The sequence below is a fragment of the Oncorhynchus clarkii genome, chromosome 8, assembly GCF_045791955.1.
Source record: "Oncorhynchus clarkii lewisi isolate Uvic-CL-2024 chromosome 8, UVic_Ocla_1.0, whole genome shotgun sequence".
NCBI classification, from domain to species: Eukaryota; Metazoa; Chordata; class Actinopteri; order Salmoniformes; family Salmonidae; genus Oncorhynchus; species Oncorhynchus clarkii.
This window is the reverse complement of record NC_092154.1, coordinates 39,247,902-39,265,890: the sequence shown is the minus strand read 5'-3', so window position 1 is coordinate 39,265,890 and position 17,989 is coordinate 39,247,902. Positions and strand designations below refer to the sequence as shown.

The 17,989-nt window shown below is 41.7% G+C and overlaps 1 protein-coding gene across 1 annotated transcript in view; it reads left to right on the top strand.

Moving 5' to 3' along the window:
* The first annotated feature begins 304 nt into the window (after positions 1–304).
* Positions 305–17,989, top strand: part of LOC139415667 (protein kinase cGMP-dependent 3) — a 32,678-nt gene continuing 14,993 nt past the window's right edge. The window contains exons 1-12 of the mRNA XM_071163786.1: positions 305–392; positions 510–572; positions 701–833; positions 945–1,111; positions 1,249–1,362; positions 1,512–1,617; positions 1,722–1,785; positions 1,881–1,958; positions 6,334–6,422; positions 6,552–6,617; positions 6,695–6,742; positions 6,850–7,009. Coding sequence (XP_071019887.1) covers positions 305–392; positions 510–572; positions 701–833; positions 945–1,111; positions 1,249–1,362; positions 1,512–1,617; positions 1,722–1,785; positions 1,881–1,958; positions 6,334–6,422; positions 6,552–6,617; positions 6,695–6,742; positions 6,850–7,009 — 1,176 coding nt within the window. The remainder of the gene's footprint in view (positions 393–509; positions 573–700; positions 834–944; positions 1,112–1,248; positions 1,363–1,511; positions 1,618–1,721; positions 1,786–1,880; positions 1,959–6,333; positions 6,423–6,551; positions 6,618–6,694; positions 6,743–6,849; positions 7,010–17,989) is intronic.

Here is a 17,989-nt window from a genome sequence, read left to right as displayed (position 1 = left end):
GTCTTCCCAGGGTGTGATGGTATTTACAGTACCTACTGTTGGTAGCCCATCAGTTGTGTGCATTATTCATGATGACAGTGTAGAGACCTCTCGCTGAATGCTAGCTGTGTTCCAGTTTAATGACAGATGAGGCAGTGGTGTGTGTGCGCGCGAGTGCGTGCGCATGTGTGGGTGGGTGCATGTTTTATGCAACTTGTATGAGTACATGTGTGCATAAGCACTTACATTTTGTGTGTAAGCCTATATGTTCATTTGTTTTCCCATCCTGTGACTCCTCACACATCCTCTACCCCTCCCCTCAGCCATGGAGTGCCAGGTGGAGGAGCTGAGGCAGCAGCTGGAGAAACAGACCCTAGTCAACCAGGAGCTGCAGAACCACAACAAGGACCTGGGTACAACCACAATCACGACCCTGACCATGATTATGATCACAACCAAGACTACAGCCATAAAATAAACCATGATCTAAACCACAACTATCACAACCAATGGTCTCCTTTCACCTCTAGAAAGAAGACTGCAGGAGACGGAGAAGTTGCTGCAGGAGCTTCAGAGTCATTACCATGACCTGGGTAAAGGGCTAAATGTGACTATGGCAACCACCTGTGTGACGAACGGCAGCCATTTGTGTCAGATCACTAACCAAAGTGCAGCATGTATTTTAACCCCATGTCCTGTGTGTGGTGTGTATCTATTCCAGACTTCCCTGATCAGAGGATCAGTAATGAAGGGGGACTTGTGGTCAGGAAGAGCAGAGTGGCTGTCATGGCCCCTGAGCCAATCCCAGAGGATCAGCAGGAGATCATAAAGACTAAAGTTAAGAAGACCGTCAGGTGATTGGCTAGCGCTATGCATGCAGCATCATGATATGTACAGTATCATGTGTTATGTGACGTCAGTAGAGTATGCTGGTGTGAATATATACAGAATGTATCTTTCCACAGTGAGACGAGTCTGATCATCAAGGCCATCCAGAAGAATGACTTCCTGAGTCGCCTTGACGATGAGCAGATCACCATGATGGTGGAGCTCCTGGTGGCGATCGACTTCAAACCAGGAAATGATGTAATCAAGGAGGGCACTGAGGGAGACAGCATGTACATCGTAGCAGGTATGTGTGAATTTCTCAACCATATACGGAGAAACACAATTAACATTTCACAAATAAGGGTTGCAATGTCTGCTTACTTTTTACAATAAAATGATAACCCTCACCTTTCAATGTCCCCCCTCTATCGCTCCCTTTAGCGGGTGAGCTCCTTGTCAGTCAAGCAGATTGTAACCTTCGAACCCTGACCTGTGGGGATGTTTTTGGAGAGTTGGCTATTCTGTATAACTGCAAACGCACAGCCACAGTCAAAGGTGAGATGCTATTATAAAATGTGGATATTGAGAAGTACACAATATGGTAACTAACTGTGTACCTTCCTACATTCTGTATTATGCATATAATGTATCGAATATTGCTTGTTGTTATGAATGAATTGTCCCCCTCACTCCCATCGTCGTAGCCAAGACAGTGGTGCGTCTGTGGTTTATGGAGAGACAGATGTATAGAACCATCATGACCAACAAGTCCAAGAAGAAACGTGAACAGCTAATGGGCTTCCTAAAAACGTGAGTTTACACACTTAACCTTACAACTTGCACTCTCTTGGTCACACGCACATGCACCCACCCGCACACTCTGCTAATTCTGCTCTGATATGCTTACGTATCAGGTCTCGGACTCTGAAGGCCCTAAATGACAGTCAGCTCTCTAAGATAATTGACTCCATGGAGGAGGTTTGTACTCAGCCATTTGACACACCTCCCCATACTAGATACATTTTCCAGAGCATTAACATCCAAATCCATATGAAATCTGTTCCTTCTTGTAGGTGAAGTACCAGAACAATGATGTCATTGTGCGTGAGGGGGCGGAGGGCAACACGTTCTACATCATTCTCAAAGGAGAGGTACGGGGGACATGTTTGGCGGTTACAGTGATCCAAAACTAGGAAAGTTATGACACACAAATGGGCTGCTACACAGTCACTATGGGAGCTCTTTCTAGAGCACCCAGTTAAATTGTGCTGAAGAATTTATTTTAAATCTCTTAATAGTTAAACTAGTGGGAAAAATCAGAATTTTCTTCATTTACTGTCATCCTAAATTAAGATATTATATTAATTTATATTTATATTACATTACAAAAGCTGACCCCATCGAATTGGTGGGGGAATTACACATCCTTTTTACCTCAGATTGGGGATGTGAAAAAAGTACAGTTTTATTTTATTTCACTTTATTTAACCAGGTAGGCTAGTTGAGAACAAGTTCTCATTTGCAACTGCGACCTGGCCAAGATTAAGCAAAGCAGTTCGACACATACTGTACAACAACCAGAGTTACACATGGAATAAACAAATGTACAATCAATAATACAGTAGGAAAGTCTATATACAGGGAGTGCAAATGAGGCAGGCTAAGGGAAGTAAGGCAATAAATAGGCCATGGTGGCGAAGTAACTACAATATAGAAATTAAACTCTAGAATGGTAGAATGTGCAGAAGATGAATGTGCAAGTAGAGATACTGGGATGCAAAGGAGCTAAATAAATACAGTATGGACATGAGGTAGTTGGATGGGCTATTTACAGATAGGCTATGTAGTAAACATAATAACAAAAGATAAATTGTTTCAAACATCTTCAATTTTGTGCTGTTGATTTTGCCATAAGCGCTGGGGTCGCAGGGACTGACATGCTGACCATAATGCTTGCATTGCGTTGCCAGGCACTAAAATAGAGTGTCTGCATTACCAGGCGCTAAAATAGAAGTTGCTTCTATTTGTGGCTCAGACGTGCTGCAATTCCTGCCTCTCCCATCTCCTCATTGATTATTCTCAGGTGGGTGATTGAAAGACGAACTGAGGTCAGTCATCGTCATGGTAACTATGAAAGTTAAATGCCATTCGCCATATAAAGTCCAAAGAAGAAAATGTCTGGAAGCAGGAGAGATGACTAGAAACGATTCGGTTGACTGTTTTATGTGTGGATTAATTGTCGGAGTAGATGACCTTGTGCATTTCAGGTAAAATAACAATTCAATGTTCATATCTCAAAACAAATTAGCTAGCAAGAGCAAGCTAGCTAAATATGACACATTAGCTAGCAACTGCAAGCTAGCTAGCTAAATTGCCATAAATGTTTAATGCTTTTCAACCTTTTTTGCATTTTTCCTATTTTGTTGCCTTACAACCTGGAATTAAAATATATTTTGGGGGGGTTTGTATCCTTTGATTTACAAAACATGCCTACCACTTTGAAGATGCAAAATATGTTTTATTGTGAAACAAACATGAAATAAGACAAAAAAAACACAAAACTTGAGCGTGCATAACACTCCTAAAGCCAATACTTTATATAGCCATATTTTGCAGCAACTACAGCTGCAAGTATCTTGGGGTATGTCTCTATAAGCTTGGCACATCTAGCCACTGGGATTTTTGCCCATTTTTCAAGGCAAAACTGCTCTCACTCCTTCAAGTTGGATGGGTTCCGCTGGTGTACAGCAATCTTTAAGTCAAACCACAGATTCTCAATTGGATTGATGTCTGGGCTTTGACTAGGCCATTCCAAGACATTTAAACCATTCAAGTGTTGCTTTTAGCAGTATGCTGCTGGAAGGTGAACCTCCGTCCCAGTCTCAAATCTCTGGAAGATTGAAACAGGTTTCCCTTGAATTTCCTTGTATTTAACGCCATCCGTCATTGCTTAAATTCTGACCAGTTTCCCAGTCCCTGCCGATGAAAAACATCCCCACAGTGAAGCATGGTGGTGGCAGCATCATGCTGTGGTGGTGTTATCGGGGTGATGCGAGGTGTTAGGGTTTGCGCCAGATAGAGGGTTTTCCTAGATGGCCAAAAAGTTAAATTTTAGTCTCATCTGACCAGAGTACTTTCTTCCATATGTTTGGAGAGTCTCCCACATGCCTTTTGGCGAACAACAAACGGGTTTGCTTATTTATTTCTTTAAGCAATGGCTTTTTTTACGGCCACTTCCGTTAAGTCCAGCTCTGTGAGTGTACGGCTTAAAGTGGTCCTATGGACAGATACTCCGATCTCCGCTGTGGAGCTTACAGCTCCTTCAGGGTTACCTTTGGTCTCTTTGTTGCCTCTCAGATTAATGCCCTCCTTGCCTGGTCTGTGAGTTTTGGTGGGTGGCCCTCTATTGGCAGGTTTGTTGTGGTGCCATATTCTTTACAATTTTTAATCATGGATTTAATGGTGCTCCGCGGATGTTCAAAGTTTCAGATTTTTTTTTATAGCCCAAACCTGATCTGTACTTCTCCACAACTTTGTTCCTGACCTGTTTGGAGAGCTCCTTGGTCTTCATGGTGCCGCTTGCTTGATGGTGCCGCTTGCTTTGTGGTGTTGCAGACTCGGGGGCCTTTCAGAACAGGTGTGTGTATATTTTTGTTTTAGAATTTTTTGAAACATGTTTTTTTTCCATTTCACTTCACCAATTTGGACTTTTGTCAATTACATGAAATTCAAATTACAGGTTGTAATGCATTAAAATAGGAAAAACTCCAAGGGGATGAATACTTTTGCAAGGCATTATAGATATTCCATGAAAAATCTGCCGTTTCCAGCTACAATTTACAAAATTAAGAATGTCTACACTGTATTTTTGATCAATTTGATGTTATTTTAATAAATACAAAATTCGCTTTTCTTTCAAAAACAAGGATATTTCTAAGTGACCCCAAACCTTTGAACGATAGTGTTTATCTGACTAAACTATGAAAAACAAGAATTGTAGTTTGAATTCCGTAAAGTGAGTGTGGAAGAGGTGCATTTTTTTGCAAGCATAAAATGCTGACACTACACATCAAAGTATATCTGGCCAAATTATGAAAGGCTAACATTGAATTTGTTTGTTTGTTGTTGTCTATCAACAATGACAAGCCACAACGTTCTGACAACTTAGATGGAAATTTACAGAGGATAATAGAGGATGATATTGCCACATCTTCAATTTAAGTCTACTAGAAAGTGTGTACACTCAGGCCTGTAGGGAAGCAAAAGCCACTCCGCTACCTCTCCCTAGGAATAGTAAAGCCCCCTTTACTGGCTCAAATAGCCGACCAATCAGCCTGTTAACAATCCTTAGTAAAGTTTTTTTTTAAATTGTGTCTGACCAGATACAATGCTATTTTACAGTAAAAAAATTGACAACAGACTTATGATGCTTATAGGGAAGGACATTCAACAAACACAGCACTTACACAAATGACTGATGGTTGACTCAGAGATATTGATGATAAAATTCATGTGGGGGCTGTTTCGTTAGACTTCAATGTGGCTTTTGACATTATCGATCATAGTCTGCTGCTGGAAAAATGTATGTTATGGCTTACACAATACAAATGTATTAATCAATACAAATGTATTATAATTATCCACTTAAATGTTTTCCTCAACAACAACAAAAATTGATGCGAACTGGGCTCGAACCTGAGATTAAAAAACACTATAAATTATAAGTCAATCGCTTTAGCAGTATGTTGCACCTAGAAGTGATAATGATAGCTATAGCCTACATAACTGTTGTTTGAAAAATCCATAAGGCTCTTTGTTTTTTCAAACAATGTACAACAAACTTTCTTGTAAGGATCTCATTTATATTTTTTCAAAAAGAGCACACGGGGGTTTTTGAAACAGATACACAAACATGTGGATTTTGTCATATATGCAAACATTTTTAAATGTTGCCTAATGTGAGTAGTAGCTATTTGTATAGTCAAGGATTCACCAGTGCAATATTTCACGTCACATTTTGTTACAGAACAAGTAAACCTTGAGTTTGTAAATTTAAAATATCTCTCTGGTGGCTAAGGTTGACCTATTTCTTGAAAATCTAAGATCTTTGATGGGCTGGAAGCAGAAGTTGTGCCAGGATGTAATCACTGCCACCTGGTGAGGTTAGCATAGCGCTAACTTGTACCGTATCATGTTATCTGATGGGAACAGCTTCAATTTAGCGTTTGGTCACATGCAAGTACATCAACTATATTAATTGGGGGTACACATTTCCAGCGTGAGAAGCTGTTTAACTTTAACTGTGTGCTTACACCCTTTGTTTGATGATCATAGTGAACAACGACTTACTACACTAGTGGAGGATTGGAGTCTACACTACTCCTACCTGTGCTTACCAACCCATGTGTTTACTAATGACAAAAATGTGTGTGTGTGTGTGTATGTGTGCGTGCTAATAATGCCTGTCTATGTATGTGTGTGGATGTGTGTACGTGCATGTGGGCACGTCTGTGTGTCTGCCCTCAGGTCAAGGTGACTAAGAAGTTGAATGGGCAGGAGAAACAGATTCGCAAGATGGGCAAAGGGGAGCATTTCGGGGAATTGGCCCTGATACGGTAACCATGGATACATTAGTAGCTAAGGCTATAAATAGACTTCATGTTGTTCATTAAAATGACCCCGGTGTGCAGTAGCTATTAGTTAATGTGGCTTCTCATAAGTGTGGATTTGTATGTAACCCGCAGTGAAATCCTGAGGACTGCAACATGTACTGCTGTTGGCCCTGTGACCTGCTTCTCCATCGATAAGGAGTGAGTCTGAACAAGTAACATTACATTTCTTAATCGATTGGTTGAATGACTAATGGTCTGTTACGTTACACTTCCAGGGTGTTTGAGGAGACGATCCCCATTGAACACCTGGAGCTCCATGATGAGTGAGTACAAAGACACACTTGCCCCTTTTAGCAGTGCCCTTCTCCTCCTAGTTCTATGTTCACCACTTTAGTCTAGTCAAGCTGTGTAACTGTTGTCTGTGTCCCAGCATCAGCTCTAAGGTTTTGGAGGAGCCAGATGCTCCAGAGAAGACCAGTCCTAGTTCCTATCTGAGACTGAAGGACCTGATCCCCGTACTGTACCAGGAGGGGCGTTACCAGGGAGAACCTGTCACTCTCGGAGTGGGAGGGTTTGGTCGCGTTGAACTGGTATGTGTGTGAGTTTGGTGTAGTTGTGTTTGGCAAGTTAGAGGCTGAAACCAACTGATTAAGTGTTTAATATTTATTAGGATCCCCAATTTGCTGCTACCGATGCAGTGGCTACTCTTCCTGGGGTCCAAACAGGAAACAACACAACATTAAATACATAATATATATAAATACATAGCACTACATTTACATTTCAATGTAGCCATTCATCAGACACTCCCATCCAGAGCGACCCACATCTAGTTAATTAATCTTAAGATAGTCTATACATAATACAATACAACATGCATACAAATGTCTGTGTCTCTTCACAGTCCTGTTCTTCTATCTGGTTTTATTGCTAGCATGAGTTACCTGGGGTGGCAGAGTTACATTTAGTCATGGCTCTATTTAATAGTGTGTGTTTCCCAGTCTCTATTCTCGACCTGGGGACTGTGAATAGACCTCTGGTTGCATGTCTTGTGTGATATTGATGAGTGTCCGAGCTGTGTGCCAACTCCTTGAACAGATAGTTCAGTATTTTCAACACATGTATAAGCGGTCATACAGTACAATACGTTTTGTAGGTGATTCTTATGTTGATGATGTAAAGAATATTTGGTGGTCTGCACCCATTAAGAAAATGACTGTAAAAACGGGTAAATCCACATGGATTGATGAGGGGGGAAAATGTTTTATGGTTGAGGGGGATGAGGCAAAAGGTATGGCAATTATATCTGGCAGCACAACCGATTAGCAAACGTACTGCAAATTGAGAAATCATGTGAATAAAAATAAGAAGAAACTATAATATTAAAGCAAAGATAAATTATATAAAGAATGATAGTAAAAAGCTTTGGAGCACCTTAAATAAAATGTTGGTCAAAATGGCAAACTCAGTTCCATCATTCATGGAATCAGATGGCTTGTTCATCACAAAACCCACTACCTAAGAATAGTAAAGCCCCCTTTACTGGACTGCAGGACCTGTCTGGTTGACTGAGATATCAAGAAATCCGAGCAACGCCTGATCACGGACAGACCTCTTCCCATTTTAGTGACATTGAGTTTATATGTTTTGACCATGATAGCTTGCTATCTAGGGTGACACCCAGCAGATTAGTTTCTTCAACTTGCTCAATAGCCACATTATTCAATAATAGATTGAGATGAGATGTAGGGTTATTTCTCCAAAATATTATGCTTTTAGGTTTGGAGATATTCAAAGTTCCTTCAGAAAGTTTTCACACCTTTTTTTCAAAATTTTGTAGCCTGAACTTAAAATGGATAAAATTGCGATTTTTGTCACTGGCCTACACACAATATCCCATAATGTCCAAGTGGAATTATGTTTTCTTAATTTTTACTAAGTAATAAAACATGAAAAGCTGAAATGTCTTGAGTCAATAAGTATTCATCCTCTTTCTTATGGCAAGCCTAACTAAGTTAATTACACTTGAATCGTGTATAAATTGTTCCGTATACGTCAGGAAGCAGGTGCAGAAAGTGAGTTCACTAATGATAAATGCAGATAAACAAAACATGACAAGCGTAGAGACCGTGAATCAAAACAAACCAATACTGCCTGAAGACTGAAGCTACTGAGGGCTAAATAAAGGAGAGGTAAATCAAGGTGAGGATGAAGTCCAGGTGTGTGTAATGATGGGGAGCAGGTGTGCGTAGTAATGGTTGCCAGGGCTGGTGGTTAGTAGATTGACGATGACGTGCGCTGGAGAAGGGGAGTGGGAGTAGGCGTGACATCAATACCCCCAGTCAATACAAAGATACAGGAGTCCTTGCTAACTCAATTGCTAGAGAAGAAGGAAAACGCTCAGGGATTTCACCATGAGGCCAGTGCTGACTTTAAAACAGTTACAGAGTTGAATGGCTATTACTCCACAATATTAACCTAATTGACAGAGTGAAAAGAAGAAAGCCTGTACAGAATAAAAATGTTCAAAGAAATGCATCCTGTTTGCAACAAGGCACTAAAGCAAAAGAAAATGTGGCAAAGCAATTCACTTTTTCTACCGAATACAAAGTCTTACATTTAGGGCAAATCCAATACAACACATTACTGAGTACCACTCTCCATTTTACAAGCATAGTGATGGCTGCATCATGTTATGGGTATGCTAGTTATCGTTAAGGACTCAGGAGTTTTTGACAATAAAAAAATAAACAGAATGGAGCTAAGCACAGGCAAAATCCACCAGACACTGGGAGATTAATTAAACTTTCAGCAAGACAATAACCTAAAACACAAGGCTAAATCCATACTGGAATTGCTCAGTTACAGTTCTGACTTAAATCTGCTTGAAATGTATGGCAAGATTTGGAAATGGTTGTCTAGCAATGATCAGCAACCAATTTGACAAAGCTTGAATAATTTGGAAAATAATAATGGGCAAAGATTGTACAATACAGGTGTGCAAATCTCTTTGACCCAGAAAGACACACAGCTGCTGTTGCTACCAAATGTGATTCTAACATGTACTCACTCAGGGTTGTGAATACTTACAGTACCAGTCAAAAGTTTGGACACACCTACTCATTCCAGGGTTTTTCTTTATTTTTACTATTCTCTACATTGTAGCATAACTCTTAAAGAGGCTGCGAATTTTTGCAGCTTTTTGTTAAAAATCGCGCAAAATTTCAACGTCCTGCTACTCATGCCAGGAATATAGTATATGCATATTAGTATGTGTGGATAGAAAACACTCTGAAGTTTATAAAACTGGTTAAATTATGTCTGTGACTATAACAGAACGTGTTTAGCAGGCAAAATCCCAAGGAAAACTGTTCACAAAAAAAAAACCAAAATATCCCTCCGCCAGTATTGTCTATGGCAAGGGAAAATAGATAGGGCCCAGTTTACAATGCCTACAGCTTTGCGATGTCGCCAGTACTGTCAATTGATTTTAAATTAATCCTTGGTGAAATGAGGAATAGGCACTTCCTGTCTTCGGGTACACCGGAGGAAGTTATGAAAGAGAGAATGTGGACCATGATTTCAAAACGTGCTGCTATTGAATACAGATCGCCCCGTGATAAATTTGATCGATTATTAACGTTTACTAATACCTAAAGTTGGATTACAAAAGTAGTTTGAAGTGTTTTGTCAAAGTTTATAGGCAACTTTTTTAATTTAAAAAAATGACGTTGCGTTTTGGAACGGTGCTTTTTCATGGATCAGACGGGCTTCATAAATGGACATTTTGGGTGTACATGGACGGATTTAATAAGAAAAAAGACCCAATTGTGATGTTTATGGGACATATAGAGTGCCAACAAAGAAGCTCGTCTAAGGTAATGAATATTTTATTTCTGCGTTTTGTGTAGCGCCGGCTACGCTAATTATTTTGTTTACGTCCCCTTTGGGTATTTCGGGGGTTGCATGCTATCAGATAATAGCTTCTCATGCTTTCGCCGAAAAGCATTTTAAAAATCTGACATGTTGGCTAGATTCACAACGAGTGTAGCTTTAATTGAGTATCCTGCATGTGTGTTTTAATGAAAGTTTGAGTTGTATCGAGTACCGCTGATGTTGATCCCTGTACAGGGACAGCAGCCGTAAAAGGATTTATAATTATATAATAGTGAAGACATCAAAACTATGAAATAGCACATATGGAATAATGTAGTAACCAAAAACATGTTAAACAAATTCTTTAACCAGATTCTTCAAAGTAGCCACCCTTTGCCTTGATGACAGCTTTGCACACTCTGGCATTCTCTGAACCAGCTTCATGAGGAATGCTTTTCCAAAAGTCTTGAAGGAGTTCCCACATATACTGAGCACTTGTTGGCTGAGTTTTCTTCACTCTGCGGTCCAAATCATCGCAAACCATCTCAATTGGGTTGAGGTTAGGGCTGTTGCGGTGACCATATTACCGCCACACCGACGGTCACGAGTCATGAAGGCAGTCAAATTCCACATGACGGTTTAGTCATGGTAATTAGGCTTCTCCAGCAGTGATTCTTCTGCCGGTCATTAGTAGCGTACCAAACCTACTAACTGCCTGGTATTCAGCCCTCTATTGTCCCTCTAATTACTCTGACATCAATGCAAATGCATTCGAAAATCCAATCACTCCATGAGAGCCCATGTTGCACAATATTTCTATAGGCTATGCAGAGTGATGTCCGCTAATAAAAATAGGAGGATCCCATCAGCTCTCTATAGGCTATGCCTACCATATTTATTTCTCAACTTTCCTCATTTTAAGCACATAGCCTACCTAGCTGTCATGAAAATAAACCACAGGGAAAAGCGTCCTCCTGTCGCTATTTAATTTCATAGATGACATGAATTCTTTCCCGCTGACCCTGTTTCGATACAGGTGCATGATAATGGTCCATTCTAAATCAAAACAAATGTCACCATATTATTAAGTATATGTAAAGACAAGATTAAGTCAAGAATAGTCTGATGGGTGACAATATTAACCTATCACTTGTGAATTATATATTATCACTTTAGAATGATGCCCAGCATAAGAAACAATGCCTTTTCAATCATAGTCACACACCTCATGTAGCCTAGCCCATAGGCCTATATGTTTTAATAAGGTTTTTATCACAACAAAGTGTCCAAATAACTTAAAATTAAGCACATTAATCTGCTTTACAAGGGGTGTAGAGTCTAACTGGCATGTATTCGTAGCGTGTGAGTTTCAAGTATGGAGAAGATAAATGTTTTAATTTTATTTCTCGCACTGAATAGTATAGGTTTGCACTATTGGGGATTGTAGATTGACATAGGATAGTGCTTTTTCTGTTCGTTAGGCATACTCTTCTTGTTGGCTGACAAAGTAAATGTGAAAGTTTCTTCCAATATCTTCAATATGCACCTCGGAAATGGATAAGTACGCATGCAGGTGCATCCCCGATGTGTCTGTCTTAACTTGTAGCCTGTGAGAAAGACCCGTGACAGAGAGCCATGTGAGTGAGAGACGCTTCATATTGCGACGCACACTCAGGGAGAAGGGCACCACGCAGCACTCCGGGCTGTAAAAGGCATGGATTTTTTTAGGGTGCATTACTGCCACAAAGGGTATGCCGCTGTGAAATTTGAGGCATTATCTATTGCTATCTAGAGACTATTGGAGTGTGTAAAGCCTGCGCAAATAAAACAAACCCGAGCTCATGCCTTTTCAAGCGACTTTTTTCAAATCATCATTAGTCTGATGCAGGACAAAGTATTTGTCACACCCTTGATCTGTTTCACTTGTATTCGTACTTGTCTCCATCCCCCACCAGGTGTCTCCAATCTCCCCTCATTGTCCCCTGTGTATTTATACCTGCATTTTCTGTTTGTCTGTTGCCAGTTCATCTTGTCCCATCAAGTCCCACCAGCATGTTCCTGTGTTTCTTGTGCTCTAGTTTTAGTTTTTCCTAGTCTTCCCAGGTCTGACCTTTCTGCCTATCCTGACCCTGATTCTGCCTGCCGTCCTGTACCTGCCTGAATCTGATTTGGATTACGACTCTTTGCCTGCCTTGACTTACCTTTTGCCTGTCCCTTGTACTATAATAAACTCTGAGACTCGTCCTATCCGCCTCCTGTGTCTGCAGCTGTGTCTTTGCCTGAGCTGTGATAGTACGAACTGGCCATGACTGACCCAGCAGACTCGGACCAGCTCTGCAATGCTGTCTCCTCCCAAGGAGCCACCATTGGAAGACATGAGGAGTTACTGCAAAGCCTTATGGAGGGCAGAATGACATGACCATGCATGCAATACATTCCTGGAGCAATTCCGTGGATTCCTTACTAGGCAGCAAGCCACAACCGTAATCCCCCAGACTCTCAGCAACCCTGCCACCAGCAACGCTTCTTCCAAGCCTACCTTGGTGTCCCGAGAACCTCACTTACCACCTCTGGATTGCTACGCTGAAGATACTGGATCCTGCCAGGCTTTTCTCTTCCAGTGTCCCTCATCTTCGAGCTGCAGCCTTTTTCGTTCCCCTCGAACCGCTCAGAAATAGCGTACCTCATAACGTTGATGTCCGGGATGGCACTCGCCTGGGCTACGGCAGTTTGGGAGCAACAGTCCACTGTTTGCCTCAGTCTGGAGGAGTTTGTGGCGGAGGTACGAAAAGTGTTAGATTCTCCATTGTCCAGGAGAGAGGCTGCTCGTACACTGCTCCAACTACATCAAGACTCACACATAGTATGGCAGACTACGCGGTGGATGATCGCACGTTGGCGGCTGGAAGACAGGCTTTAACATGGCTGGCGGGCACTATGAGTACTTGGTTATGCCTTTCAGGACTGACCAACACTCCCGCTATGTTCCAGGCCCTGGTCAACGATATGCTTCGGGACATGCTGAAGCGTTTTTTGTTTGTCTACCTCGACGATATCCTTGTCTTTTCCCATTAAGCTCAAAAGCACGTCCGACAGATCCTTCAGCGACTCCTGGAGAAGCAGCTCTTCATTAAAGCGGAGAAGGGTGAATTCCATCGCTTCATCAACTCCTTCCTAGGATACGTCATCACTGTAGGACATACAGTGCCTTGCGAAAGTATTCGGCCCCCTTGAACTTTGCGACCTTTTGCCACATTTCAGGCTTCAAACATAAAGATATAAAACTGTATTTTTTTGTGAAGAATCAACAAGTGGGACACAATCATGAAGTGGAACGACATTTATTGGATATTTCAAACTTTTTTAACAAATCAAAAACTGAAAAATTGGGCGTGCAAAATTATTCAGCCCCCTTAAGTTAATACTTTGTAGCGCCACCTTTTGCTGCGATTACAGCTGTAAGTCGCTTGGGGTATGTCTCTATCAGTTTTGCACATCGAGAGACTGAAATGTTTTCCCATTCCTCCTTGCAAAACAGCTCGAGCTCAGTGAGGTTGGAGGGAGAGCATTTGTGAACAGCAGTTTTCAGTTCTTTCCACAGATTCTCGATTGGATTCAGGTCTGGACTTTGACTTGGCCATTCTAACACCTGGATATGTTTATTTTTGAACCATTCCATTGTAGATTTTGCTTTATGTTTTGGATCATTGTCTTGTTGGAAGACAAATCTCCGTCCCAGTCTCAGGTCTTTTGCAGACTCCATCAGGTTTTCTTCCAGAATGGTCCTGTATTTGGCTCCATCCATCTTCCCATCAATTTTAACCATCTTCCCTGTCCCTGCTGAAGAAAAGCAGGCCCAAACCATGATGCTGCCACCACCATGTTTGACAGTGGGGATGGTGTGTTCAGCTGTGTTGCTTTTACGCCAAACATAACGCTTTGCATTGTTGCCAAAAAGTTCAATTTTGGTTTCATCTGACCAGAGCACCTTCTTCCACATGTTTGGTGTGTCTCCCAGGTGGCTTGTGGCAAACTTTAAACAACACTTTTTATGGATATCTTTAAGAAATGGCTTTCTTCTTGCCACTCTTCCATAAAGGCCAGATTTGTGCAATATACGACTGATTGTTGTCCTATGGACAGAGTCTCCCACCTCAGCTGTAGATCTCTGCAGTTCATCCAGAGTGATCATGGGCCTCTTGGCTGCATCTCTGATCAGTCTTCTCCTTGTATGAGCTGAAAGTTTAGAGGGACGGCCAGGTCTTGGTAGATTTGCAGTGGTCTGATACTCCTTCCATTTCAATATTATCGCTTCCACAGTGCTCCTTGGGATGTTTAAAGCTTGGGAAATCTTTTTGTATCCAAATCCGGTTTTAAACTTCTTCACAACAGTATCTCGGACCTGCCTGGTGTGTTCCTTGTTCTTCATGATGCTCTCTGCGCTTTTAACGGACCTCTGAGACTATCACAGTGCAGGTGCATTTATACGGAGACTTGATTACACACAGGTGGATTGTATCTATCATCATTAGTCATTTAGGTCAACATTGGATCATTCAAAGATCCTCACTGAACTTCTGGAGAGAGTTTGCTGCACTGAAAGTAAAGGGGCTGAATAATTTTGCACGCCCAATTTTTCAGTTTTTGATTTGTTAAAAAAGTTTGAAATATCCAATAAATGTCGTTCCACTTCCTGATTGTGTCCCACTTGTTCTTGATTCTTCACAAAAAAATACAGTTTTATATCTTTATGTTTGAAGCCTGAAATGTGGCAAAAGGTCGCAAAGTTCAAGGGGGCCGAATACTTTCGCAAGGCACTCTATACAGATGGATCCAGACAAGGTGATAGCTGTGGTCGATTTAGACTCAACCCACATCCAGAATGCAACTGAAACGTTTCCTTGGATTTGCTCACTTCTACTGCTACTTCATCTGGGGTTACAGCACCCTAGCTTTCCCCCTCTTAGCACTCACTTCTCCCAAGTCTCCGTCCATGTGGTCTCAAGCAGCTGACCAGGCGTTCTCTGACCTCAAACATCAATTCACTGCAGCCCCCATCTTAATTCATCCAGACCCCTCCCGTCAGTTTGTGGTGGAGGTCGAAGCCTGGGATGTTGAAGTGGGGGCTGTCCTGTGCCAGTGTTCTATCCAGGATCAAAAGCTGCACCCCAGCACTTTTCTCTCAAATAGTCTTACCCCTGCTGAAAGGAACTATGATGTGGGGAATAGAGAACTGCTCGCTGTCAAGGTGACGTTGGAGGAGTGGAGGCACTGGTTGGAGGGGGAGGAACACCCATTCTTACTGTGGACTGACCATAACAACCTGGAATATCTCCGCACCGCCATTCTACTTAACCCTAGGCAGGCTCGTTGGGCCCTGTTATTTACCCGTTTATATTTCACTTTCTTCTACCACCCGGGGTCCAAGAATGTGAAACCTGACGCACTTTCACGTTTGTTTAGCCCTGCTACTACTCCGTCTGACTCCGAGACCATCCTCCTTACCTCCTGTCTAGCGGCTGCACTCGTCTGTGGTATAGAGAGCCTGGTCCATACTGTGCAGCCGGACGCCCGTAACACACTTCCCGGCTCGGCCACTGGTCTCTTGCTCTTCGAATGATCCCCTGCTCTTCCCTGAGCAAGAAGAAGTTAGCATACCCTCTACCGAGATGTTCGTCCACCGCTGTCGCCGTACCTGGAAGAGAGCCCGGGCCGCTCTTCTGAAAACCACATTCAGGTATCAGCCACAGGCTGATCGCCACCGGATCCCTGCTCCCCGCTATTGGCACGAGCAGAGTGTATGGCTTTCCACTCGGGACCTGCCCCTCCGGGTGGAGTCCTGTAAACTTCCCCCCGTTTCATCGGTCCTTTCCCCATCTCAAAAATCCTTAGCCCCTCTGCTGTTCGTCTTCTGTTGCCCCACACCGTCTGTATACATCCCACTTTTCATGTGTCTAGGATTAACTTGTTATTAGCAGATGGGACGGTAACTTCTTTATATCCATAAAAACTCATTTTAGCTGACAAGCTTTAGTCAATAATCCACCCAGTTTCCCTCCTTCAAAATGCATACAAAATGAATCCCAAACGTTACTAATAAACTTTTCCAAACAAGTCAAACAACGTTTATAATCAAACCTTAGGTACCCTAAAACTAAAATAAACGAAAACATTTAAGAAGGAGAATCATTATTGTCTTTACCGGCGAAGAATTCCAACGAACGGGCTCTCTTCCACGTGCTTGAAAACACTACAGCCGAAATGGGAGCCACCTAGAAAAACTACAATGTATGGCTCATTTTTCCAAAAATAAGCCCGAAACTCTTTCTAAAGACTTCTAGTGGAAGCCCTAAGAACTGCAATATGGGAGGTCTTGGCCTTATAATAAAAGTGATAGCCATTAAAAATAGTGGTAGACTGGGGATGGTTTGTCCTCGGGGTTTCGCCTGCCATATCAGTTCTGTCATACTCACAGACGTAATTTGGACAGTTGTAGAAACATTATAATGTTTTCTATCCAGATCTACCAATTATATGCATATCCCAGCTTCTGGGCCTGAGTAACAGGCAGTTTACTTTGGGAACCCTTTTCCCCCGAACGTCAAAATACTGCCCCCTACCCAAGAGAGGTTAAACATCTGTCTCACAGCCCTTTGTCTCCTGTTTCCAGGCCCACCACTCTCCCTCCTCTCTAGTATTTGTTTTAACTAGTCTTCCCAGTTCTGACCTTTCTGCCTGTCCTGACCCTGATCCTGCCTGCTGTCCTGTACCTGCCTGACTGATTTGTTTTTTTGATTCTTTGCCTGCCTTGACTTACCTTTTGCCTGCCCCTTGTACTATAATAAACTAAAGAAAAACTAACAGATCTGTGAGAGCCGGAATTCTTACTGGTTGGTAGGTGATCAAATACTTATGTCATGCAATAAAATGCTAATTAATTTCTTAAAAATCATACTGATTTTCTGGATTTTTGTTTTAGATTCCGTCTCTCACAGTTGAAGTGTACCTATGATAAAAATTACAGACCTCTACATGCTTTCTAAGTAGGAAAACCTGCAAAATCGGCAGTGTATCAAATACTTGTTCTCCCCACGGTATGTATTCTTCAGCTTTGTTCAATTGTATTCTAACAATAAAATAATATACAATAATGCCATGGAATTATAAGCAAATCTTGTCTGCTAAATGAACTAGTGTCATTTGGCATAGCCACATCAGCACTTAACAAAGACAACTCAGAGTATGCTATTAATTTCTTCTGAAATGTATTTTAGACCGCTTCTTCAGACCTGTCTAAAATAAATAGTGGATTTATTGTGAAGGTGTAGACTACAGTGGCTTGCGAAAGTATCCCCCCCTTTGCATTTTTCCTATTTTGTTGCCTTACAACCTGGAATTGAATTTTTTTTGGGGGGGGTTGTATAATTTGATTTACACAACAAAACATAATTTGATTTACCTAGGCCATTGCAAGACATTTAAATGTTTCCCCTTAAACCACTCGGGTGTTGCTTTAGCAGTATGCTTAGGGTCATTGTCCTGCTCGAAGTTGAACCTCCGTCCCAGTCTCAATTCTCTGGAAGATTGAAACAGATTTCCCTTCAAGAATTTCCCTGTTTTTAGCGCAGTCCATCATTCCTTCAATTCTGATCAGTGCCCAAGTCCCTGCCGATTAAAAACATTCTCACAGTGAA